Source organism: Hyaena hyaena, unplaced genomic scaffold (assembly GCF_003009895.1).
Source record: "Hyaena hyaena isolate Hyena2069 unplaced genomic scaffold, ASM300989v1 scaffold_386, whole genome shotgun sequence".
NCBI classification, from domain to species: Eukaryota; Metazoa; Chordata; class Mammalia; order Carnivora; family Hyaenidae; genus Hyaena; species Hyaena hyaena.
In genome coordinates this window covers 1,296,198-1,323,504 of record NW_024081020.1, presented here as the reverse complement: position 1 = coordinate 1,323,504, position 27,307 = coordinate 1,296,198, and the positions used below count along the sequence as shown (strand labels likewise).

The following is a 27,307-nucleotide window of genomic DNA, read 5'->3' as shown; positions in this document are numbered from 1 at the left end:
TCCTTACGCATTCACTTCTCTGGACCTCAAGTTTTTGCATCCAAAAAAGAAGAGCTGGACTTGAGGAAATACATTTAATTACCTGTTTCCATGTTCATTTTTCCTTCTTTCTCCACTAGAACATAAGCTTCCTGAATCCCTAACTCCTGCTACATGCTACTGAGCACACAAAGCGCTCAATAAAAATGTGAATGAAACCAATTCTCACTAAATAAACTCAAACTCAACATAACCCCAATCAAGATACTTTTGGAGAGAATTTGAAACTATGAACCTAAACTTCACCTAGAAAAATATATAAACCAGAACACTAAAAAGAATAAAAATGGTACAAGTCAGGAAACAATAGATAAATCAATGAAACAAAATCAAGAGTTATTTAAAGGCCTGTTAAAGGCCCCCCCGGACCGCCCCCCCATACCTATGATCTCCATCTCCATATGAGTTTAATGTAATCAAAGATCTGAGAAAGATTTAAATAATTCCAGATAGAAGAATGATGTAACGAGGAAGGAGGAAGGAGGCGGGAGGAGGGAGAGCAGAAGAAAGGCGGGGATATGGGGGGGGGGGAGACTTTTTTCAGCACGACAGTATACGAGCAGACACAAATAAGATTAATCAATTTAACTACATGTAATTCTTTTTAAAAAAAAAAATCAAACCAAAAATAAGATAAGGCTTGACACTATTTACAGAAGAATTAAAAGGTCAAAATACAGAGGTGTCTGGGTAGCTCAGGCAGTTAGGTGTCTGACTCTTGATCTTGGTTCAGGTCATGATACCACAGTTTGTAAGATCAAGTCCTGTGTTGGGCTCTGAGCTGACAGTGTGGAGCCTACTTCGGATTCTCTCTCCCTCCCTCTCTGCCCCTCCCTGACTCACGTGCACACTCTCTCTCAAAATAAACATTTTTTTAAAAAGGTCAAAATACAATGATGCTCAACCTTAGTAATAATTAATGAAATCCTTTTCTATCAGTTCAGCAGAGTTTAAAAAACAATTAATATTCCCAGACAACGAGATCTCACCTCACACCCATTAGGATAGCTACTATTAAAAAAACTAACAGAAAATGACAACTTTGACAAGGATGTAGAGATACGGGACCCCACGCACTGTTGCTGGGAATGTAAAATGATAGCAGCCTCTGTGGAAAACAGGGTGGCAGTTCCTCAAAATATTAAAAAATAATTAAAAAATAGAATCACCAAATCCAGCAATCCCACTTCCAAGTATACACCCAAAAGAAGTGAAGGCAGGGTCTTGAAGAGAGATTTGCACACCCATGTTCGCAGCGGTAGCAGTCACAGTCACAATAGCCAAAATGTGGAGCTCCAGTGGCGCAATCGGTTAGCGCGCAATACTTACACAATAGCCAAAATGTGAAAACAACCCAAGTGTCCATCAACAGTCACCGGGAGACAAATGTGCTCGTTCCTTACCATGGAGTATCACTCAGTCATAAAAATGAAGGAAACTGTACCACATGCCACAATGTGGAGGACACCTGAGGACATCATGCTGAGCAAAATAAGCTGGTCACCACAACAGTACAATCCCAGCATACCAAGTGCCCAGAGGAGTCGGATTCATTGCGTCAGAAAGTAGAACGGTGGTTGCCAGGTGCTGGGGGAGGGGAAAATGTAGACCTACATTTTTTTTTTTTTTTCTAGGAGAGAGAGAGAGAGACAGCGTGAGCAGGGGAGGGTCAGAGAGAGAGGGAGTCACAGACTGAAACAGGCTCCAGGCCCTGAGCTGGCAGTCAGCAGAGCCTGACGCAGGGCTCGAACCCACGAACCGCGAGATCATGACCTAAGCGAAAGTCGGACCCTTAACCGACTAAGCCACCCAGGCGCCCCTAGACCTGCATTTTTAATGAGTACAGAGTTTTAGTTCTGCAAGATGAAAAGAGCTCTGGAGGCTGGGTACACAACAGTGTGAACGCACTTAATACCACTGTACCCTTAAAAATGGTTAAGATGTAAATATAAACCAACGTATTTCATTTGCTTGTTACGATTTCATAATCAAATTACTTGGAAGTAAAGAAATGGTTAAAGTGGTAAATTTCACATCATGTGTATTTTACTACAATTAAAAATAATTATTAAGGGGCCCCTGGGTGGCTCAGTCACTTAAGCATCTAACTTCGTCCCAGGTCATGATCTGGCGGTTTGTGAGTTCTAGCCCCGCATCTGGCTATGGGCTGACAGCTCAGATTCAGATTCTGTCGCCCTCTCTCTCTCCTCTCCCCCACTCACGATCTGTCTGTCTCTCTCTCTCTCTCTCTCAAAAATACTAAACACTAAAAGAAAATTTATAATTAAAACAAAATTTTTAAAGAAAAAATTAAGGGACACCTGCATGGCTCAGTTGGTTAAATGTCTGGTTCTTGATTTTGGCTCAGGTTATGATCCCAAGGTTCATGAGTTTGAGCCCCATTCTTCCAACAAAAAGTCTGCTCAGGATTCTCTCTCTCTGCCCCTCCCCTGCTTGCATACTCTTTTTCTAAGTAAGTACATTAAAAAGAAAGAAAGAAAAAATTAATATACCCAGTACTTGGGACGTTTTGGAAAATAGGAACACTCATATAACGTGGAAAAATCTATAAATTTAAAATGTACATACCATCTGACCTACCAATCCCACTTCCAAGATGTTCACTACAGCACTGCTTAGAAATGTTTAACTATGAAACACCTGTATTACAGGACCGTTAAAAAAACAAAGCGTGTCAGTACTAACAGACACCCAGAATGTAAAATATTTTATCTTGTACATATCTATTGTTTAGTTTAAAAGAAAATAAACTGGGGGTGCCTGAGTGGCACAGTCGGTTAAGCATCCGACTTCAGCTCAGGTCATGATCTCACAGTTTGTGGGTTCAAGCCCCGCGTCGGGCTCTGTGCTGACAGCTCAGAGCCTGAAGCTGCTTCAGATTCTGAGTCTCCCTCTCTCTCTGACCCTCCCCTGCTCAAGCTGTCTCTCTCTCTCTCTCAGAAATAAATAAAACATTAAAAAAAAAAAGTTTTTTAAAAAAGGAAATAAACTGTACACTTATTTAGAGCGGCTAAATCCACACAGACGGCACCAAATACTTACAAGGACGTGGAGCAGAGGAATTGTCGTTCACTGCCGGCAGTGAACAAAATTTACAAAATTAATTTACAAAATTAAATATATTTTTAAATATTTTTAATTTACTTTTTTTAATGTTTATTCATTCTTGAGAGAGGGAGAGAGACAGAGCACAAGGAGGGGAGGGGCAGAGAGAAGGAGACACAAAATCTGAAGTAGCTCCAGGCTCCGAGCTGTCAGCACAGAGCACGACACGGGGCTCAAAACCAAGGACCATGAAATCATGACCTGAGCCCAAGTCACTCTCAACCGACTGAGCCACCCAGGCAGAGAGACAGGAAGACAAAGAATTCGAACCAGCCCAAGATTCTGAGCACAGAGCCCAATGCAGGGCCCGAACCCAGGAACCAGGAGATTATGACCTGAGCCGAAGTCTGCTGCTTAACTGACTGAGCCTCCCAGGTGCCCCCAAATTACATATACTTTTACAAACAATTCAACGACCCTCCTCCTTGGTTCTACCCGAAGGAGCTGAAAACTTATGTCCACACCAAGGCCTGCACGCTCGTGTTTACAGCAGCTTCCTTCAGAACTGCCCAAACTTGGACGCCCCCAAGACGACCTTCAGCAGGGGAAGGGGTAAACACACTGCGGGCCTCCGGATGAGGAAGTGCTGTGCGGCGCTACGAAGATGGGCTTCAAGCCAGCAGGAGGACAGGGAAGAACCTCAAATGTATATTACTACTAAGTCAAAACAGCCAATCTGAAAAGGCTACATATTATAGGATCCCAAGTCCCTGACATTCCAAAGAGAGGCAGAGTTATGGAGACAGTAAAAAGTCAATAGTTGCCAAGAGTTACAGGACTAGAGAGGGCGCATGGGCAGAGCACAGAGAATTTTTAGGGCAGGGAAAAGATATTACAATAGTGAACATGTGTCATGATACATGTGCCGAAGCTATGAACACACAAGACAAGAGTGAATCCTAACGTAAGCTATGCTCTTTGGGGGACGATGTATCAGCGCAGGTTCACTGATTACAAGTGCACCTACCGCTCTGGTAGGGGGTGTGGGGGTGTGCACTGCAGGGGCAGAAGTGTATGGGAAATCTCTGTACTTTCTTCTTTTTTTAAAGTTTGTTTATTTTGAGAGAGAATGAGAAAATGAGAATACACATGGGGGAGGGGCAGAGACCGAGGGAGAGGGAGAATCCCAAGTGAGCTGTGGGTGGTCAGCGCAGGGCCCGATGCGGGGCTCAAACCCACGAACCATGAGATCATGACTTGACCCAAGATCAAGAGTCAGATGCTTAAGTAAGCCACCCAGGTGCCCCAAATCTCTGTACTTTCTGATCAATTTGGCTGTGAACCTAAAACTGCTCTAAACATTACATCTATCTTTGAAAATGAAAAGAATTGAAAGAAATAACAAGAAATAATGTATTTGCCCCTTGGCCTAGGAACCCTACTTCTAGGGATTTATCCTAATATAAGAACATTCCCTACCGCTTTTTAAAAAAGTTTAAAAACCAAGAAACAGACTCTTTACCCTAGAGAACAAAATGATGGTCCCCAGAGGGCAGGAGTGGGAGCCCGGGTGAGACTGGTGATGGGGGTTAAGGAGTACACTTGCGGTGATGAGGGCTATGTGGTTAAAATAAAAACTTAAAAAAGTAAGTTTTAAAAAGAAAGAAGAACTGAAATACTACAAACATCCACTTATGGAATGAGGAAGTCACAGGAATTAAAGGGACAGTGTGAGGAAGACGGAGGTACTCTAAGGCCGCCGCGCAGGGACAGGTGGCGGCCACACTTGTGGTGACCACAGCATAGCATACGGGGCTGTCGAATCGCCATGTTGTCCACCTGAAAACTAATAGAACACTGTGTATCGACTATACTTCAGTTTTTTAAGAAGACCAAATCGTAGGATATCCGTACTTGTTATTTAAACACAAGGCAATTGTAAATATACTGAGATAGAACAGAGTCCCAGATACACTGTCAAGAACAAACTGCTGAACAGCTCATACTATGTGATAAAAAAAAAAAATCTATGTATCTATTAATATGCATAAACATATTAGGAAAAGCATATATGTTACACAGTGACTATGAGAGGGGTAAAGTGTCTACATTTTACATTCTGTATTGTGTGAAATTTTTACAACAGCATTTATTTTAATAACCAAAATAATTTTGTAAACTTGCAGTAACCCTAAGAGGCAGAGCTCTATCTCAACAGCCACTTGAGAAGAAATAAAACACGAGAAAAACCAGGGATCTACAAACATCCACACACGAGGGACACCTGCTATATATCTACATGCATTCCAAACCTCCTATCTACACAGAGTCACATTCAATGTTGGGACAACCAAGGCTCTGACATCCTTTGAAAATAAAGAAGAAAGGAAAGTAGAAAAGACTTCTACTTTGCCAATATCCTGTGGGGAAGGGAGTTCCGTGGGAAATGATAGGTGTGCAAAGGGAAAAAAATCATGAATACCTGTCTGCAATCACACTACAATCACATTTTAAGACCTATGATTAGATGACTAGCCAAGAACGAGATGATTCCCAAAGCTCCACAAATGGGAGCCTACTAAGAGGAACCTAACTCACATCAAGGTGCCATGTCATGTTCACATCCTCACCCTTGAGCAGTTAGGCAAGTTCCCATTAACCCACACTCCATTCCTAGAGCTGTATCTTAAGAAAATACTAGAAACACAACAGCGAAAAACGAAAGAGGACAAAGCTCAAGGATTCAATTTTTCACTACAGCTTTCTTTTACAACAGCCAACAAATCCCAAACGGCATACACTTTCAGTAGAAGGTTAGATACGCTTCCAGATCCATGTGTTGACAGAACAGCACATGGTTATTTAACAGTGCAGGAAATGCTCGGGTCAATATTCAGGAAAACAACACATACAGACACATACACACCCACATGTGGAGAAACACCATCATCTCCCTTATATGACAGAAGAGGAAACAGAGAGGACCGGAAAAAATCCCAAAGCGTTTAACAACACTTATCTCTGGGTAATGGAATAATGTGTGAACAGTTCCTTCTTTATAAGTTTCTGTGTCTTCTGAACTTTCAACAATACGTGAATGTTACGTGTATACTGGTTTTAAAAGTCTAACGTTTTCAAGGCTTACATTAAAACGGCAAATTTTAGGCAATACTGTTGTTTAAAAATATCTACTAACTTCGGAGCACCTGGGTGGCTCAGTCGGTTATGCATCCAACTTTGGCTCAGGTCAAGATCTCATGGTTTGTGAGTTTGAGCCCTGCATCGGGCTCTGTGCTGACAGCTTAGAGCTTGGAGCCTGCTTTGCATTCTGTGTCTCCCTCTCTCTCTGCCCCTTTCCCACCCACATTTTGTCTCTGTCTGTCTCTCTCTCAAAAGTAAATAAGCATTAAAAAATTTAAAAACAAGAATAAAAATCTACTAACTCTTCATAATCTGATCTTTTCTTCTAGGTCTAGGAAAAATGAGAGAATATAAAAATTAAATCCTGGCTCCACAGATGTCAACAGGTAATACAAGAGTAAAAGGCACTGATCAATGGTGAACTGTGGTAACAAAAGGCCAGTGGCCAAAACACAGAACACCGAGACTGAACGAGGTCTCCCTGAGAGATGCACTCAGAGCATGAACCACATTCATGACCCCAGCAGACCTGGAGAATGCCTGACCTCTTACTGTGTTAGTTTTACAAACCCCTCTGACTTGTGGAATGCCAACTGTAAAATGGGGATAAAAAGTTCCTCTTGAGTTACTGTACGGCATGAATGCATTAAGAGCAGTGCTTGGCACAGAGACTCAACAAATGTTCGTGATTCTGGATACTGAGTTCTGGCACCGCCATCTCAGATGGACGCTGTGACCAGCTGGAACATCCAGGAGTGCAAGAGATGGAGACACCCAAAAATCCCACCATCTAGGAAAAGCCTGAAGCAGCGAGGCAGGCTTAACTTGGACTAGGACCATAAAGGAGGTGGGATGGCCGGAACATCTAAAAGACTCATCTGGAAGCAGACTTCTTTAGCTTCCAGAAAGCAAAGCTTTACAAAATTACAGGGATGCAGATTTTCAGCTTTCTGTTAAAAAGAACATGTTCAAAAATGGAACTAACTTTTTAAGTTAATGCAAGGGTTCAAAGGGGAAATAAACAAACAGGAAATACTTAAAATGTCTTCCCTAGCACAGCAAAGACATCAGAAATGTCAATATACTTCCTTCTGCTATTCTGTTCTTCATTATAAACTCTGCTATTCTGCTCTTCATTATAAACTCATTAAGCAGCAGCCTGATAGAGGCAAAATTAAGATACCCTTAAAATCAGATCAGACTGAGATTATTTTATTACTACTAAATTCACCATTAAGAGTACTTGAACTTCCCATGTTCCATGGAGGGTTAAAAAAGAGCGGGGGGGGTCCTTCTTGGTCAAAATTAAACATGTTTATTTACCATATGAGCTCTTTGCACCCCAAATATGCTGACACATATACTTAATACACAAGAAGAGAATATTTAATATGTATCAAATCTCACGCTTAGTTAGCAGTGGAAACCTGTCAACACTAAAAAACACACTCTGGGAAATCCTGATCAAAGCCTAAGAATTTGAGTCTTTACTCACAATTTTAACAGTTTCCTGATAACATTTAGCACTGGTGACTTTCCAAGCCCAACCCTATTTTAGAGCCCAGATTCTTAACTGATTCTTGTCAAAGACCCCTTTGAAAATTCAATGTCCGTTTTCTCCAGAAAAATAAACAGATTAACAAAAAATTCTGCATGTGATTTCCAAGTTTACAAATCCCCATAAATTCCACCTATGAACTCCCATTGAACAATCTCCCAAAAGGGGATTCATTTTTCTTTACTCTTAACTTATGAAGAAAATTAAAACTTTGGGGGCACCTGGGTAGCTCAGTCAGTTGAGCGTCCAACTTCGACTCAGGTCATGATGTCACAGTTCGGTTCATGACTTTAAGCCCCACGTCAGGCTTTCTGCTGTCAGCACAGAGCCCGCTTCAGATCCTCTGTCCCCGTCTCCCCTCTGCCTCTCCCCAGCTCACACTCTCCCTTGCTCTCTCAAAAACAAATAAACATTAAAAAAAATATATATATATATTTTTTTTTTTAAAGAAAAGAAAAACTCTGAAACTGCCAAAGACTTATGGTAATGTATCTGAAACAAATTTGGTTTTGCTGGTATCGTTTGAGCAGAGGTAACAGAAAAGCTGAAAAAGCAAACTTTGAATATACAACTAATAGTACTAATAGCTGTAGGACTCTACCCCCCCCCCAATAAAATACAAAGCAGCTCAGTGTATTCATCCCAATACAACTTTAAACTCATAAAATAAGAGAGTCAATTCACAAGTTCTTCCAGGTAAGCTGGAATCCTGCAGTATAAAGCCCATTTCCGATAACCTATGTTTTGCCCTTTGTTAACCTCCAATCAGAAATGTATGGGTCTGTAAATTCCCAGATGAGGGAAAGTTAGACTTTCCTTTCCATTCTGAGCCTTTCCTCCTAGTTACTCCAGGATTAGCTTGTACAGATTTTGGGAAAATGAAACCACTGGTTAAGAATTTTAAGCCCTGGGGCGCCTGGGTGGCTCAGTCTGTTAAGCGTCCAACTCCTAATTTCTTGATTTTGACTCAGGTCATGATCTCCCAGTTCATGAGATTGAGCCCCACATCGGGCTCTGTGCTGACATGTGGAGCCTGCTTGGGATTCTCTCTCACCATTTCTCTCTCTCTCAATCGCCTCTCCCCTTTTTGCACTCTCTTTCTCTCGCTCTCTCAAAATAAATAAACATTAAGGGGAAAAAAAAGAAGTTTTAAGTCCTGATGACAGGCCACAGCAAAGAAATGCACACTTCCAGGGACCCCTGGGTGGCTCAGTCTCAACTGAGCATCCGACTTCAGCTCAGGTCATGATTTCACGGTTCCATGAGCTTGGGCCCCACAGCGGACTCACTGGGGTTGGTGCAAAGCCCGCTTCGGATCCTCTGTTGCACTTTCTCTGCATCTTCCCGGCTTGTGCTTTCTCAAAAATAAACATTTAAAAACAACAACAACAACAAAAAACAGAAAAACAACCTTGCATTAAAGGAGGTGAAAAATAAAAGTGTTCTAAAACTTACGTTTTGCTTCTGATAGATTCTGATTAGGTGACCAGACCAGCATGCCAAGATTGTCTCGTTCTTGACTGCGTCTTGCTAGTTTGGCTTGGTGGAAATAAAAAAGAAAATTCTTATTGTAATTTAAAAGACACAACAAGCAAGGATTAACAGCAGCACCATTCTGATCTTTAGTCCTCAGAGCATCATGGCATCACCCACCCTTTCTGAAAGCTGCCCCAAGGGAGCCCGCACCCCTACCGTCGCTACCGTCGCTACCGTCGCAGGGTGAGGCTGGCTCTGAGGTCTGCCCAAACAGATCGACTTCTGAGTCTTTTACTGATTTAACAAACAGCTTTACTATTCTCATCTGCTGGGTGAGGAAACTCAACAAGTCATTTCGTAGAAGGAGGCAGGGTCAGGACTGAATGGCTCCCGCCCAGGGGTCAGAGCACTGCCTCCTAGGACGCTCTGTTGTCAGACACGGGGCATCCGTGTTCTTCGCGTGAGCTGGGAGTGCCCTTATCCTTCTCTGCCAGAGTAACTTTTAGTGACTTGACAACAGGAATCCAAAGATTCTTTTAACTACTTTATTAAAAAATAAGCATTAAAAATACTTAATCTGAAAGCAAACTTAAGTGCATTCAAGTTCTAAAAAATCTGTGATACAAAAGAGAAGGCCAAAGGTTTAGAAGTGCCAGGTGCTGAGCTGACATGTGTAACTGGATTCACCAGAGGCAACAGTCATGCACTCACTACAACAGGGACATTTTAAACGTTATCTTCAAAGGTACAGAGGACTCAAGACACAAGAGGCTCACTAATCTCACTAACCTTTGCATGGGGTAGGCCCAAACTTGTTCATTCTAAAGGTATCATTCTTACCTTTCTGTTTGTTTGCTTAAATAAATTCCTCTAAGGATGTGAAAGTTATGGACTCCACTCTCCAGAAAAAAAATCTCGATGAAATATAAGCACACACACATATACAGACACCAATACAAACACACTTTTAGAAAATTCATAAAGCCAGGTTTAAGAATTCTTGTTTTAATGAGACTGCCAGATATCTAATCTTTTACTTAATGTTATCTATCAATATGTTCCAGCTTTTGTAAGAAATAATTTCTGGGGCGCCTGGCTGGCTCAGTTGGTTAAGCATCCGACTAAGGCTCAGGTCATGATCTCACGATGCATGGATTCGAGCCCCGCATCGGGCTCTGTGCTGACAGCTTGCTCAGAGCCTGGAGCCTGCTTCAGATTCTGTATCTCCTTCTCTCTCTAGCCCTCCCCTGCTCATGCTGTCTCTCTCTCAGAAATAAATTTTAAAAATTTAAAAAAATTTAAAAATTATGAAGAAATAATTTCTATACTTTTGGTAAAACTTATGGGGCAGTGACTTCAAAGAAAAATGATGGAGTCATGGTGGGAAGGAAAGAACCAAGGCGTGGATGCTATGAATCAGACAAGGTGGGATCAGGGTTTAAAGGATGGAGATAGGAAGAGAAGGGGAAAAAAGAAAGATGCTCCCATTTACCCCTGAGTACACCTTTTTATACATAGCTCAGTGTTACCGCTACACATAATCTGAAAAGAAAATGAAATCAACAAAGATGAGGAACCCACATGGAATACAGTCTTGCTATATTTCAAATAAAAATCAAAAGTCAAAACATAAATAAAAGGAATCCACATTGGAAAGGCAGAATTAACCAGTCTTATTCACAGATGACCTGATCATCTGGGCAGAAAATCTACAGAATCTACAAAAAGTTACTAAAATGAGTTTTAGCAAAGTTGTAGGAAAGAGATCAATAGTTTTTTTTAAAAAGTAAAAATCAAAATTGTTAATAAACATCACAATTGAAAAATACCTCTTTCAGGGGTGCCTGGATGGCTCAATCAGTTAAGCGACTGACTCTTGATTTCGGCTCAGGTCCGGATCTCATGGTTCCTGAGATCAAGCCCTGCCTTGGGCTCTGCGCTGAGTGTGGAACCTGCTTGGTTTCCCTGCCCCTCTCCCACTCACTCTCTCCCCAAAATAAATAACCTTTAAAAAAAAAAAAAAAAAAAAAAAAGAGGGGCACCTGGGTGGCCCAGTCAGCTAAGTGTCTGACTTCCACTCAGGTCATGATCTCACAGTTTGTGAGTTCAAGAAAAACTGTCCAGCTCTGTGCTGACAGCTCGAGGCCTGGAGCCTGCTTTGGATTCTTGTCTCCCTCTCTCTCCGCCCCTTTCCCACTTGTGCTCTCTCTCTCCCTCTCAAAATATAAACAAACATTTAAAAAAAAGAAGAAGAAGAACTGGAAAATCTACCTGAATCAAACTAATTATAAAGATTCAGTAATTAAGACAGTGTGTGGTACTGGCACACAGGGATATAAATTAACATAACAGAGTCCCAAAAACAGAACCACATAAATAGGACCAACGGATTTTCCTTCCACAAATGTGCAAAGGCAGAATTCAATGGAGAAAATAGAATCTGATCAACAAATGATGCTGGAACAAATGGATTTTTTTTTTTTTTTAAACTTGGGCACCTGGGCGGCTCAGTTAAGCATCTGACTCTTGATTTTGCCTCAGGTCATGACCTCATGATTGGCGGGATCTGCGCCAGGCTCTGTGTTGAGTTCTGCATTGACAGCGCGGAGCCTCCTTGGGGTTCTCTCCCTCTCTCTCTCTTCCCCTCCCCTGTTCTTTCTCTCTCAAAATAAACAAATATTTGGGGGGGGGGGGAATCAAAATGGATACATACCTTACATACACAAATATACAAAAATTAACTCAAAACTGATGACAGAACTAAATGTGAAGCCAGAAGTTATAAAACTGCTAGAAGAAAACATGAAAAAATCTTTTCGAACTTAGGTTGAAAAAGATCTTAGATACAACACCAAAAGCACAATCCATAAAAGAAAAAAATTCATAAATTGGACTTTATCCAAACAACTTCCATTCTTCAAATGAGCCTTTTAAGGAAACAAAAAGCCAAGCCAAAGACTGAGAAAATAATTACAAATCAGGTATCTGATAAAGTCTTGTATCCAGAATCTATAAAGAACCCTCAGAACTCAACACAAAGAAAATAATCGTATTGTTTAAAAAAATGGGCAAAGATTTGAATAAACATGCCTCCAAAGAAGGTATAAGTAGAGCAAACAGCACAAGGAATGTAAAGCTACTCAAAATCATTAGTCACTAGAGAAAAACAAATTTTTTTTTGCTTTTCAAATTGTTATTTAATAAACATATAGGGCAATATTGGTTTCAGGAATAGAATTCACTGGCTTATCACTTCCATACAGCCCCCAGTGCTCATCATAACAAGCGCCCTCCTCAATACCCATCCCCCACCTAACCCATCCCCCACCTAACCCATCCCCCACCCACCTCTATTAATCCTCAGTTTGTTCTCTATCTTTAAGAGTCTCTTACGGCTTCTTTACCTCTCTCTTCTTTTCCCCTTCCCATATGTTCATCTGTTTTGTTTCTTAAAGCCCATATGAATGAAATCTGATGGTATTTGTCTTTCTCTGACTGATCTATTTCGCTTATTAGCATAATACAGTCTACTCCATCCACATCATTGCAAATGGCAAGACTTCATTATTTTTGATGGCTGAGTAATACACACACACACACACACACACACACACACACACCCCACCACCACTACCACCACCACCTCTTTTATCCATTCATCAGTGGATGGACATTTGGGCTTTTTCCATAATTTGTCTATTGCTGGCAATGGAGAAAAGCTAATTAAAACCATTTAAGATACCAAAACATACTTATAAAAAGCATAAAATTAAGAAGACTAACAATACAAAGGTTTGACAATGTGAAGAAACTAGAACTTTCATGTACTGCTGGTCAGAATGCAAAATGATGCCATCACTTGGGAGGGAGCGGGATCTGGCAATTTCCTAACTAAAATTGTGGTACATCTACTCAATGGAATAATTTTTCTCAGCAATTTTTCTTAAAAAAAAGAAAAAAAGCTATTTAAGCATACAAGATGAATCTCAATTATGCTGAGTGAAAGAGTTAAAGGGAGGGCTAGAAAGAAGTCTGTAGTGCTGGACAAGATTTGACGTGTAACAGTACAAACTCAAGTTTTCAATGTCCTTTGAGAGGGTGTTGATCCAACGACATCCAGCGATAATGAGCACATGAGCACATCTAGCTCCCAGATCTTGGTTCTAAACACCATTCTCCAATAAAAGAAACTAGGTCTCCTTGGAGAAATGGTTGATTCCAGGACTACGACAGGAAATGTACAAGAAGACCATAAAATATCTTGTTATGCCAGGAGGTAAAAAGTGTTCAAAGAATGATGGGATCTGCCTCCCCCTGGCCGAATCTGAAACCAATGTAAGCAAGAATGAATTAATGAATAAACAGATGGATGAATGAATGAAAGAAAGCAATAAAACAACAATCAGAGTCTGCTTGGGACTCTCTCATGCCCTCTCTCTATGCCTGTACTCTCTCTCTCAAAATAAATAAACATTTAAAAAAGTGAATCTCAACCTATTTCTCAAACCTTACAAGAATTTTATTCAAAGTGGATCTCATATTAAAAATAAAACCTAACACTATAAATTTTTTAGGAAAAAAAAAGAGAAAATCTTCATGAACCTGGTTCAGGAGAAGAGGTCTTAGATATGACACCAGAAGTATAATCTATAAAAGTAAAAAAAAAAAAAAAGGGTAAATTTAACTTAATCAAAACCTTGAAACTTTAGCTCTGCAAAAGAAACTGTAAGAGATAATGCAGACTGTGAGAAAACATTTACAAATCACATATCTGACAAAGGACTTGTACCCAAAATGTATAAAGAACTTCAAAAATACAGTGAGAAAATTACCCAGTTTTTTTTTTTTAAATGGGCAAGGGGCGCCTGGGTGGCTTAGTCGGTTAAGCGTCCGACTTTCGCTTAGGTCATGATCTCGCGGTTCGTGGGTTCGAGCCCCGTGTCGGGCTCTGCGCTGACTGCCAGCTCAGAGCCTGGAACCTGTTTCAGAGTCAGTGACTCTCTCTCTCTCTCTGACCCTCCCCTGCTCACGCTGTCTCTCTCTCTCCTAGAAATAAATAAAAATATATATAAAAAAAAAAAAAAAAAAAAAGAAGTAGCAGAAAGGCTAAGAACTGTCCAAGGTAACTTTCTCAAGAGATGAAACCATTCTGTATCCCAACCGTGGGGCTGGTGATGTGAAACTACGCTCGTCTCAACACTCACAAACACGTACACCAGAACTGAATCCATTTTGCTGTGTGTAAACTGAAGAAATAAACATGACGAAAACAAAGCAAAGTCATTAATTTCTGGATAGATACCAATGTCTGCTGAGGGAGCTAATAAAGCTGCTCTCTTTGTTTACAGTTGATGGCCAAGTTTTATAAACCTTAAAAAATAAATCCAGACTGGGGTACCTGGGTGGCTCAATCAGTTAAGGCGCCAACTCTTGATTTTGGCTCAGATCATGGTCTCAGGGTTGTGGGGCCAAGTCTTGTGTTGGGCTCCACAATGGGCATGGAGCCCACTTAATATATATTTTCCCTCTCCTTTCCTCCCTCCACCTCCACTCGCACACTGCCTCTAAAAAAGAAAAAATAACAATAAGCCCAGACCTGACTGGAAGTAGAAGGATTACATAGTAATGGATGTTAAGTGTCCGACTTCTGGCTCAGGTCATGATCTCACAATCTCACGGGGTTTGAGCCCCGCGTCAGGCTCTGGGCTGACAGCTTAGAGCCTGGAGCCTGTTTCAGATTCTGTGTCTCCCTCTCTCTCTGACCCTCCCCTGCTCATGCTGTCTCTATCTCTCTCTCAAAAACAAATAAAACATTAAAAAAAATTAAAGAAACAAATAATAAAAAGCATTCACTGTGGGATATGACGTTACCTAATCCAGCACTGATGTTCTGACTGGAAATCATCTTGTCCCACACTAAGGGAAATACTCTTGGCATATTTTCTGTTCTGCCCTGAAACTGAATTAGTTCTCATTCCCTAAGGCTTACTGCGTTTGTTAACTGCTTGAGACCAGAGAACAATTTACATTCCTATTTTACATCCTCCAAGGAGTCCTAGGGTTCCAATTCCTCCTCATCGTCTCGAACACTTGTTAATACTGGATTTTCTGATTCTAGGTAGTGAGTATGAAGTAGTGTGTCGTAGTTTTGGCTTGCATTTCTCTGATGACTAATGATATGAAGTATGTTTGATATGTTTGTTGGTCAAGGGTGTATAATCCTTGGAGAAATATCCATCCAAGTCTTTTGCCCATTTGTAAAATGGATTATTTGTCTTGAATGATGAGAATATAAAAACTGTATAGTACAGCCACTTTGAGACACAGTCTAGCAGTGCTTCAAAAGGTGAGAGAAATATAGTTACCATTCCTAGGTATACAGCCCAGGGAAATGAAAACATACCCACATGAAAACTCCTATACAAATGTTCACAGCACCACTGTTCACAACAGCCAAAAGGTGATAATGATCCAAATGTCCATCAACTAATGAATGGATACACAGTTGACTCTCGAAAAACACAGGGGGTTACGAGGGGTGCCAATCTCCCGTTCAAAAATTTGTAACTTTTGACTCCCTCCAAACCTAACTACTCGTAGACCACCTTTGACTGATAACATACACAGTCAATTAATACATAGTTCATATGTTGTGTGTATTATATACCATAATCTGACAATACTGTATTCTAGAGAAAAAAAATTATTATTAAGAAAATCCTAAGGGAAAGATATTTACAGTACCATAAAAAAATCCTCATTTAAATAGGTGTGCGCGGTTCAAACTGTACTGTTCAAGGGTCAGCTGCATAGTATATCCATATGATGGAATATTATGCTGCCATAAAAAAGAATTTAGTACTAATCCATGCTCAATATGGATGAAACCTGAAAGCACTGTGCTAGGTGAGAGCTGCTGTATAATTCCACTCATAGGAAATGTCCCAAATAGGCAACTCTGCGGACCAATGACCACCAGAAGGGGTCCAATACTCGGGAGAAATGGAGAGTGACCGCTTCATGGTTACTGGCTTTCTCTGTGGGATGAGGAGGAGCATGTAAAATGGACTGCAACGATGTTGTATAACTCTGTGAACATACTGAAAATCACTGAATTGTATACTTTAAACAAGTGAACTGTACATTTTTTGTGATATATCTCAATAAAGCTGTTATAAAAAACAACTGAGAATACTTGTTTTATTTCCTTTTAGCATATGTATTTCTTTGCAAATAAGTTAAAAAGTAAAAATGCAAACTGTAGGTAAGATAAACCACCTTGTAAATTAAATAGTGGATAATTCTAGGAAAGAAGTGAGGCAGTGGATTGGGAGGAAAAATGGAATTTGTGTTCTTCTCCATATATTTTCTAAATGTTTGGATTTTTCATCATAAAAATGCATTCCAATATTATGTCTGCAATCACATTTTCTTTTAAAGAAAAATATTAAGAAAATTCATTTAAAATCTGTGATGAATCATTTCATAATGAAAAGTTTAGCTCTTATGTTTCTCTTTTCCTAAAAATGGGAAAACCTACACAGATTACTTACAAAAACTAAATGTATCTTCATAATTCAAGAGCTCTGAACTCTAACAGGGACATCTATTAAAATGGAAATGAACTAGGGGCGCCTGGGTGGCTTAGTCGGTTAAGCGTCCGACTTTCGCTTAGGTCATGATCTCACGGTTCGTGGGTTCGAGCCCCGCGTCGGGCTCTGAGCTCACAGCCAGCTCAGAGCCTGGAGCCTATTTCAGAGTCTGTGTCTCCCTCTATCTCTGACCCTTCTCTGCTCACACTGTCTCTCTCTCTCTCTCCTAGAAATAAAAATATTTTAAAAAATAAAAATAAAAAAATAGGGGCGCCTGGGTGGCTTAGTCGGTTAAGTGTCCGACTTTCGCTTAGGTCATGATCTTTCTGTTCGTGGGTTCGAGCCCCGCGTCGGGCTCTGTGCTGACTGCCAGCTCAGAGCCTGGAGCCTGTTTCAGAGTCTGTGTCTCCCTCTCTCTCTGACCCTCCCCTGCTCACGCTCTCTCCTAGAAATTAAAAAAAAAAAAAAAAAAACATAAAATAAAATAAAATGGAAATGAACTAAAGAAAGCAGTACCACACTCAGTTTCAGTTAAAATATTTTTTCAGTTTTAGTAAATTTGATCTTACAATTTTATAGTGTACAGTGAGACACATTACCATAGATCTAGTGCCTAAATGAAGTAGGTGATAAACAAGCAACTTTAAGAACCTGTAACTAGGAGCGCCTGGGTGGCTCAGTCAGGGTTTCAGCTCAGGTCATGATTTCACGGTCCTGAGATCAAGCCCGACATGTCAGGCTCCACGCTGAGCAAAGAGCCTGCTTGAGATTCTCCCTCTCTCTCTCTCTCTCTCTCTCTCTCTCTCTCTCTCTCTGCCCCTTCCCTGCTTGCACATGTCCCTTTCTCTCTCTCTCTCTCTCACAAAACCAAACCAAACCCCTGTAACTATAAACCAAGACTATCCTCTTTTCACTCTCCTTGGCGTTGCAGAAAGGGGGGAAAAGCCCACTGTCCTACGTGGGTTCAGCTCTCCGGCTGCCACAAAAAGATCAATCAAGATTTCAGATTCAAAGATGAAAATACTAAAAAAAAAAATTCTATTAGAGTTTGTAGATACTGTAATTAACAAATACAGAATTATAAATACACATGAAATGTTTAAAGAAATAGAAGTTGGAATGAGTACGCAACATAACAGCATCAAAAGGGGCAACTGGGTGGCTCAGGTGGTTAAGTATCTGATACTTGTTGGCTCAGGTCTAATCAAAGTCCTAAGAAAAGACAAGACTTAAGGGGGTAATGTTTGAAGCGATAAAACCTAATAATTTTACAGATAGGATCAAAGACACGAACCCACAAACAAAGGAAGCACGTCTACCGAGCAGGATGAACAAAAAGAAACCAAGACCTACGTCCCATTATGATAATATTGAAGTATTCCAGAGACAAAAAAGGAATTCAATTCCTTTATATTTTACTCAAGAGAAATATTTATCAACAAAAAGAATGTTATTCATAATAGCCAAAAACTAGAAACCATCCAAGCATCCATCAGCAGATTTGGAATACAGGCACAATCAAACAAAGGAATGCTACTCACAGAAATAAAAAGGAACAAATTGCTGACACAAGCAACCACATGGATTAATCTCAAAAACAAAGCGAAGAGAAAAACAAAAACAAAAACAAAAACAAACCAGATACTAAAGAATATATACTGTATTAGTATATTAATATGACATCCATGAAGAGTAAAACCCATTATGTGGTGACAGAAATGAGCCTGGATGGTAGGAAAGGAGTGATCACTGGGAAAGGGTCCAAGAGAATTGTGTGTGCTGAGGGAACTGTTTACTCTGTCTGAAGTGTAAGATACAGAGGAATATACAGCTGTCAAATCTCACTTAACACTTAAGATCTATGCATTTCATTGTGTGTCAATTATACCTTAAAAAAAGAACTTTAGTAGAGGTTGATATGAATTTTAAAAGTCTGAGAGAAAAATATCACCTACAAATAAAATGACAGACTGATAGTAAATTCCCCCAAAGCCAGATAGAGTAGCATGTCTTTCAAGTGCTAAGAGGAAATCTTAAGAATGTATCTTGCAAAACTCTCAGAAATACGGCAAACTACAAATGTTCTCACATACATGACAACTTTGGGACATTTTTACCTTTTGCTCAGGAAAGAAAAAAAATCCTGAAAGGTTGACATTCAAAAAAGAAATGGTAAGTAAACAAGATTTTGTAAACAATGCCTATAAAAAAAATAAAAATAATGTTCAATTTAGGGGGTTTTGAAAAAGAGCAGAACTAAAATTCTGGAGATTACTGCCACATAACTTTGGGGCAGTGAATAATAGCCGAACCATTCTAAAGATGAAAAATTAACTTTAGTTTCTTTATTCATTTTGAGAGAGAAAGAGAGTGTACAGGCAGGAGAGGGAGAGAAGAGGGAGAATCCCAAACAGGGTCCATGATAACACACCCCGTTAGGCCTGTGACCTGAACCTAAATCAAGAGTGGGATGCTCAACGGACTGAGCCACGTAGGTGCCCCAACTTTAGATGTTAAAGTAAGTGTGTACAGTAAGACGTCACAAATACTTGCTGACAGCTGGGATACAGAAACTTCTAAATGAGTACAGGAGAGAAAAGTAAAAGGCTCCTTAACAAAATGAAACCTGAGTGGGACAAAGGAAAGTTAGTGACACAACTGTAATTTTATATGCCCTTAATGAAGCATCAAAATAAACGTGGCAAAAATGGCTGGACAAATGGGAAGGTGACAAACACATCATCGCACCGGAGATGGACACGTCTGTTGACAATCCAAATAAAAACTAAGAGATACAGAAGCCCTAACCAAGTAAACAGTTTTTATTTACTGGACATGCTTTGAAGGCTGCACCTAAAAATTAAGGCATAAACAGTCTTCTCAAGCAAATTTACAAAATATTTTACAAAAATGACCATGTACAAGGCCATAAAACAACTCTCAGCATATTTCAAAGAATAGGTAGAATACAGACTACACTGTGTAGACCACAATGCAACTAAAGGCCAATAATTAAAAGATAAGCCAAAAATCTCCATATAGTCAGAAAAGATAAAATATTCCTAACATAATCCTGAGTCAAGGAAGAAATATTGACCAAAAAAAAATTAAAATCACTTAAAACTGAACAACAGAACACTACAAACTTATGGAAACCAGTGAAGGGGTTAACTTACCAAAAGTTTACAGCTTGAAACGCTTATGATAAATTATAGAGGCTAAAAATTACTTTGCTAAGCATCCAACTTAAGAACATGAAAAGAATAAAATAAATCCTAGGAAAGGAAGGCAGCAGAAATTAATGAAACAGAAAACCAGAATATAAAGAGAGGATTAACCAAACCAAGGTTGGTCTCTAGAAAAAGCTAATAAAATAGACTAATATCTGCAGAATTTGAGAAGGAACAGATAATTTTAGCAATCATAAAGGTGGATATAATTCTAAACCCATTAGAAATTAAGGATAGAAACATTATAAACAACATTCTGCCCAAATTTGTGAATTAAGGCCAAAGGACTGTTTCCGTAGGATACAACATACGCATTATCCTCTTGGTACCAGGAGCAACTGTTAAAAAGGCAATGTTCTAGGGGCACCGGCTGGCTCAGCCCAGGAAGCATGCGACTCTTGATCTTTGGGGTTTGAACTCCAGGTTGGGTGTAGAGATTACAAATAAACTAACTAAAACAAACAAACCCAGAGTAGGATCAATAATTTAGCAGCAAGAATCAATAAAATAATAAAAGAATAAAGCTTTAAAAACTGGTAAATTCAAAGGGTGCCTGGGTGGCTCAGCTGGTTGAGCGTCCAACTTTGGCTCAGGTCATGATCTCATGGTTCATGGGTTCAAGCCCCTCATCGGGCTCTGTGCTGACAGCTCGGAGCCTGCAGCCTGCTTTGGATTTAGTCTTCCTTACTCTCTGCCCCTCCCCTGCTCACTCTCTGTGTATCTCTCAAAAATAAATAAACATTTTTAAAAAATTTAATAGGGGCACCTGGGTGGCTCAATCGGTTAAACCTCTGACTTCGGCTCAGGTCATGATCTCACAGTTCATGGGTTCGAGCCTCGTGTCCAGCTCTGTACTGACAGCCAGCTCAGAACTTGGAGGTTGTTTCAGATTCTGTGTCTCCCTCTTTCTCTGACCCTCCCCTGCTCACACTGTCGCTCTCTCTCTCTCAGAAATTAAAAAAAGAAAACACATACCCATTAAAAAAATTTTTAATAAATAAAAATAAACATTAAAAATTTTTTAAAAAAGATTGGTAAATTCAGGGCGCCTGGGTGGCTCAGTTGGTTAAGCATCCAACTTCTGATTTGAAGTCAAGACATAATCTCACAGTGGTTCATAAGTTCGAGCCCCATTTTGGGCTCTGCGTGGACAATAAGGAAACTGCTTGGGATTCTCTCTCTCCCTCTCTATGCCCCTCTCCCTGCTCTCTCTCCCTCTCTCTTTCTCTCTCTCACACACACAAACACATACACACACATACAATAAATAAACATTTAAAAGGTAAAATAAAAACTGGTAAATTCTTATTCTTAAATGTACCAACTGACCATCCACACTTTCACTATATCCTGAGAAACTATGCATCCATAAATTTAACCTGTGTTAAGTTTAGGTTAGGAGCCAAAAATCATTTTTTGATCCAAATTTTTGGTTTCTCATTTTGGGCATTCAGAAAGAAATGTAAATCAACCTGTACAGCAACACTAGTATAACATAATTGCTACTGTTACAATTAACATATATGCATACTTACTCTGTACCACTTGCTGGCTACTTTCACATGTGGTTGCTCATTTAATCCTCCTAACAACCTAGGAGGCAGGTACCAGCACCATCCTCATCATACACATGAGAAAATTAAGAGTTGAGTAACTCGCCAAGATCTCACCCATGCGCAGGAGATTTCCAGACCTCATTATGTTAACCATTACATACACTGCCTAGATTTTAGAGGCACCATAAATTCACAGAAGCATAAAGACAGATCAAAAGCTAAAGTACTTTTTTCACCTCACAAAATTACCCCATTAATTACCTTAACATTTAAGAATTCTCAAATGACAAAGTTTGTCCTCTATAAAACCAAGAAGTCAGAAACAATTTTGGTATCTAAATACTTATGTCTTCCTACAAGCAAATTTATACTTCTTTGTCTGGCTCTCTCCTCCAGGCTCTTCCTTTTTTTTTTTTTTTTTTTTTTTAATATTTTATTTATTTTTGAGACAGAGACAGAGAGACAGAGAGTGACCACAGAGAGAGAGGGAGACACAGAATCCAAAGCAGCTCCAGGCTCTGAGCTGTCAGCACAGAGCCCGATGTGGGGCTCGAACTCATGAACCATGAGATCATGACCTGAGCTGAAGTTGGACGCTTAACCGACTGAGCCCCCCAGGCGCCCCAGGCTCTTTTTACCAGCCCCCAGCTAGATCTTCGCAAGTTGTATCGGACCCCACTTCCCCCAATTCCTGCCAGTCCCCTCACCCAACCCAGTGGGTCCCTCATTATACCTCCTCAAATTTTCTCAAATCACTCCATTCTCAAATCCAGCCCCATTGCTACTGCCGGAAGCTGAGGTCTCCATCTTTTTTCACCTTGTCTTAAGAGTTCCGGGCTAAGACCCCACACAGAGACCCATCCTCAAACCCACTCTCCACTCTGGCTACAGCAATCTTTCTGAATCACAATTCCCATCGAACCAATTCTGATGGTTAAAATCCTTCCACAGAGGGGCGCCTGGGGGGCTCAGTTGGTTGAGCGACCAACATCGACTCAGGTCATGATCTCACATTTCGTGGGTTTGAGCCCCTCAATCGGGCTTGCTGCTGTCAGCGCAGAGCCCACTTCGGGTCTTCTGTTCCGTGCTCTCTCTCTGTCCCTCCCCAGCTCCCGCTCGTGTTCTCTCTCTCAAAAATAAATACAACATTCTGTAAAAATAGAATGAAATAAAATAAGATCCTTCCACAGAGACAGACCATAACTCTCGGCTCTATAAGTATAGAATGCACCGTGTTTTCCACAAAAGAGGACATTCTGGAAGGGGGTGGAGGGAGTGATTAACTTTACAGTGGAGACACCTGACAAATACTACTTCAGCCAGGTGATGAAAGTCAACATCAAAAGAGACTAAATTATGGGGCGCCTGGGTGGCTCGGTCAATTAAGGATCCAACTTTGGCTCAGGGCATGATCTTCTGGTTCGTGAGTTCAAGCCCCACGTCGGGCTCTGTGCTGACAGAGCAGAGCCTGTTTCAGATCCTCTGCCCCGTCCCTGCCCCCCACCTCCCTCGGTCTCTGCCCCTTCCCTAGTTGCATTCTCTCTCTCTCTCTCTCTCTCTCTCTCTCTCAAAAATACATAAACAATGGGGCACCTGGGTGGCTCAGTCAGTTAAGCATCCGACTTTGGCTCAGGTCACGATCTTACAGTTCGTGGGTTCGAGCCCTGCATCGGGCTCTGTGCTGACAGCTCAGAGCCTGGAGCCTGCTTTGGATTCTGTGTCTCCCTCTCTCTCTGACCCTCCCCTGCTCATGCTGCTTCTCTCTCTCAGAAATAAATGGGGGGAAAAAAATAAACAAACATTAAAAATTTTAAAAAGGAGGGGTTAAGTGACTTGCATTTGAGGACAAGCCTGGCCAGGACCTAAGCTCACACCTGAGACTAAATCCCATGCAGGGTCTGAATCCCATCTGAGCCACCTTGCCCCTGAGTGACACTATCATCAATCCCTGCCGAAAAATGGAGAATAATGCCTTCCTTGTGTCCAGGTTTCTATGAGCACTAGAAAGGACACACCTTACACAGCTGGTGCCCACTGGAACAGCTGTCCTCTTCTGTGTCCCCTGTGAGACTGAGGCCCTTGAGACCTCTGTGTGACCTCACCATCTGGCACATAAAAGCTAAGTTAAAATGCATAAAGTAACAATTCAGGTGAGATGGCCAAGTCATGGAAAGCTCTAGAAAGGGAGCAGCACGTGCTCTATTCCCTATCACCCAGCAGTCTGCACTGACAAGAGGGGCAGCCAGCAGGTTGGAAAGAGACCTCACAGCTCGGGCCACTAAAACACAGCCCTCCCGGCTCCTCTCCAGCTCCTCTCTCCCTAATGGTGCTCTACCTCCTAAGGGCACAAGCTCTGCCCCTGGGTACAGGCGACTTCAAACATCCCACGGTTCACGATGGCCCACTGACCTCAGAACGGGCTGTATCGCGTCCAGTGACCTGAGACCACCCAATGCCTATTCTATGCCCTGCTCCTAATTCCCAAGAAGGAAGTCAGATCGTAACCTGAGGTAAACCTTAGATCATTTACTGAGGTAAACGCTGTCTACACTAGCAACTGGAATTGTGTATTGTTTATTTTTTCTCAAGCCCCTGAACTACAGGTGTCCTGGATTCAGAACCAGTCTTCTCTAGAAAAATACAACTGCTTTTCTTCAATGCTATCGATTTAATGAACTCATCATTAAACACCAATATAGTATCACCACACAGAATCCTTACAACAAAGAGGGACAAAATAAGTCAGTGGACAATTAATTTCACAGTGAAAATGTTTTATGCTCAGGGAACCCTGTTCCTCTTTTAACATTATTCCACCAGTAATGTCACAAAAGCACACTCAACAGAATGGGCAAGACCACACTGCTGTGTCACCACCAGGTACTACTCCAAGAAGGAAAAACCCTTCAAGTCACAGTGTAACAGTGATGTGCCACCATCTTAAGAAATACAGGGTCTTGGTGGATTTATCCCATAACATAATATTCCCAGCATCCTCACCACATCTCCATGGTCCATGGAAACTTCAACTACTGACCTGCCAGCTAAAGACAGATCTCTGAAATTACACACGTTACAAGAACTTCCTTATTAAGAGCTGAGTTAGGAAAAAGAGAACACAGGATTCTTTCCAAAAGTCTAGCAGAGCAGGCTATAAGAAATGGGTACAGAAGGGGCGCCTGGGTGGCTCAGCTGGCTGGGCGACTTACTTCCACTCAGGTCATGATCTTGCAGTCCATGAGTTCGAGCCCCACATTGGGCTCTGTGCTGACAGCTCGGCGCCTGGAGCCTGCTTCGGACGCTGTGTCTCCCTCTCTGTCCCTCCCCGAGTCACACCCTGTCTCTCACTCTCTCCCTCTCAAAAAAACAAAAACAAACCAAAAAAAAAAAAAGAGAGAGAGAGAGAAACCCATAAGAAAGAAACGGGTACAGAAAAAGTAGCCACCAAAAATGTTGACAAATGTGTACTGTTAATTAGTTGAGGCTTTCCGAAGAGTAGTTTGGCAATGTTTACCAAGCCTCCAGCAATCTATCTTAAAACAAAAGATTCATCTACAAAGTTGTTCATCAAGTGCTGCTAAAAATGGCAATAAATTGGCAGCAGCTCAAATGTCCAACAACAAGAGACTCATTAAAGTTTGGGGCAGCCGCAGAGTGGACACCGGGCACCGTTAAAGCTGTACAAGTGCACTGAGTAACGTGGGCTGACAACGAAGTGGAACAGAGGACTGTGAAGAAGTACTGCCTATTACAGAACCACCCAACAGAACAGCTCATGTCCAACTGAAGTTACAACCACACAGCGTACACGCAGTCCTGGGAGAGCCGGGTGGAGGTGCTGCCCCTCCCAAGCGCCCCGGGAGCCCCGATGCTCAGCTCTAACAAGAGCAGCTACGGCCCATGGAGCTGCTCTCTCCCAGCGCTTGTCCCAAACTTAACAATTACGAAGTATAAATGATACTGTTGACTACGTTTTTCTTAAACTAGAAAACTAATTTCTTCCCTCTTCAGTCTTATGAGGTCAGGGATGCTGAGAGTAAAAACTACTGATGTCGTGTAATAAAGAAGGAACAAATGCCCTATCTTTTGGTGGAATAAAAAACAGCACTATGGGTCAGATTGTTTTAATTTACATAATTATTGCTGACTTTTCTATAATCCAAATTTGTGAGGATTTTATTAAATTCCAGCCTCCGCAATCTCTTCACAGTGCTTTATCCCCCTGAAAAATTGCCGGGTGTTCCTGGTCCCACACACCGTCTAAGGGCACGCTAGCGCTGACACAGGCAGAGAGTGGGCGTAACTTCCGGGTGTAATGACATCAAGCTCATCAGACCCAAGAGCAGTATTGAAATGAGCGAGGTTCCAGAAAGCACAGAACCAAACTAAGACTTTACGCTATGTTTTTAAACAGGAAGTAGGGAATTCCTCTCTTTTTGACATATAATGACTGGCAAACAATTCCATAAAAACCTTTTTTGGGAAGGATACCATCTCATTCCTGTAAGCGATGATCTTATACTGTATATGTAATCTGAAGCTCCAACTATTACTATTCTAATTCAAACAGTAACACCTATATAAAAATAAACCACATTATTTATATCCCGAAAGAACTCAGCAACATCACAATATACAATTTTATTGGTTGCTTTCTTTTAAAAACAAATCTGAGCCAATTTGTAGGATTATAATTTATGCAAGTGAAACCATATTAAGGAAATTTCTATCCTTAATATTATACTTGAGGATGAAAATTACCATACAATTTCTTCATTAGCATACCAATCTGGTAATAACACATTTTAACAATGGCAAAAACCCAGATGCTGTCAATTTCATAATACTAGTCACCGAAAAGTACATCTCTTTTCTTCTTAATTTAGAACAGATTGAAAAGTTAATTTTATTATACAAGATATGAAAAGAACTTAATTTTTGCCTAAAAACCTACGCAAAAGTTCAAATTTCCATATTTGTTAAGAAAATCACTTACAACTCACAACAAATCATCACCTTGTACATCCAATTCTTAGTTATTTTATCAAAAAGCAGTACAATGTGAACATGGAGCAGAACATATAAAGCACACCTACAGAGAACCTACTAAGGGAACTGGTTAACTAGATGGGCCCAGAGCTCAAACTACCATCAGAGAACAATTGTAAGTCAGAATTCTAGTTCCACCATCTACAAAGTTTAAGACATTGGAAAGGTTTCTTAGAAGGAAGGCTGTATTTTCTTCTCATCTGGAAAAAAAGCAGTTAAAAAGAATGCCTACCTCAAAGTGTAAGAATTAAATGGGACAATAAACGTAAGGTGCTCAGCTAAATGCCCTGGCGCACCTTAAGAACTCTACTTACCAAATAATGGATTATTCTCATTATCAAACTCAAGTGTTGGAAGTAAGACAAAAACAGAACAAAACAACAAACCAAAAAATGACTAAATATTACTTCCTTCAGGCTTCTTGGCTATGGCTGCCTTCTACACTTCTGAACACTGGTCCAGACCCGAAGTGGCTTGTTCAGATCGTAGTACCATCCTTACCAAACTTTCAGCTTCTTTCCCTTGCCTCAAATCCAAGCCTGTCCCATAACAACAACAGCCGGAGCGATCGTGTCCACATGACACGACTTCACCTTCCCT

The 27,307-nt window shown here is 40.8% G+C and overlaps 1 protein-coding gene across 2 annotated transcripts in view; it reads right to left on the bottom strand.

The window, feature by feature from the left end:
* Positions 1 to 27,307, bottom strand: part of RCOR1 (REST corepressor 1) — a 119,509-nt gene that overhangs the window by 34,490 nt on the left and 57,712 nt on the right. The window contains exon 3 of one of the 2 annotated variants that reach the window (XM_039251195.1): positions 9,260 to 9,343. The exons of the other annotated variant lie outside the window; for it this stretch is intronic. Coding sequence (XP_039107126.1) covers positions 9,260 to 9,343 — 84 coding nt within the window. The remainder of the gene's footprint in view (positions 1 to 9,259; positions 9,344 to 27,307) is intronic. 2 annotated transcript variants of the gene reach the window in all.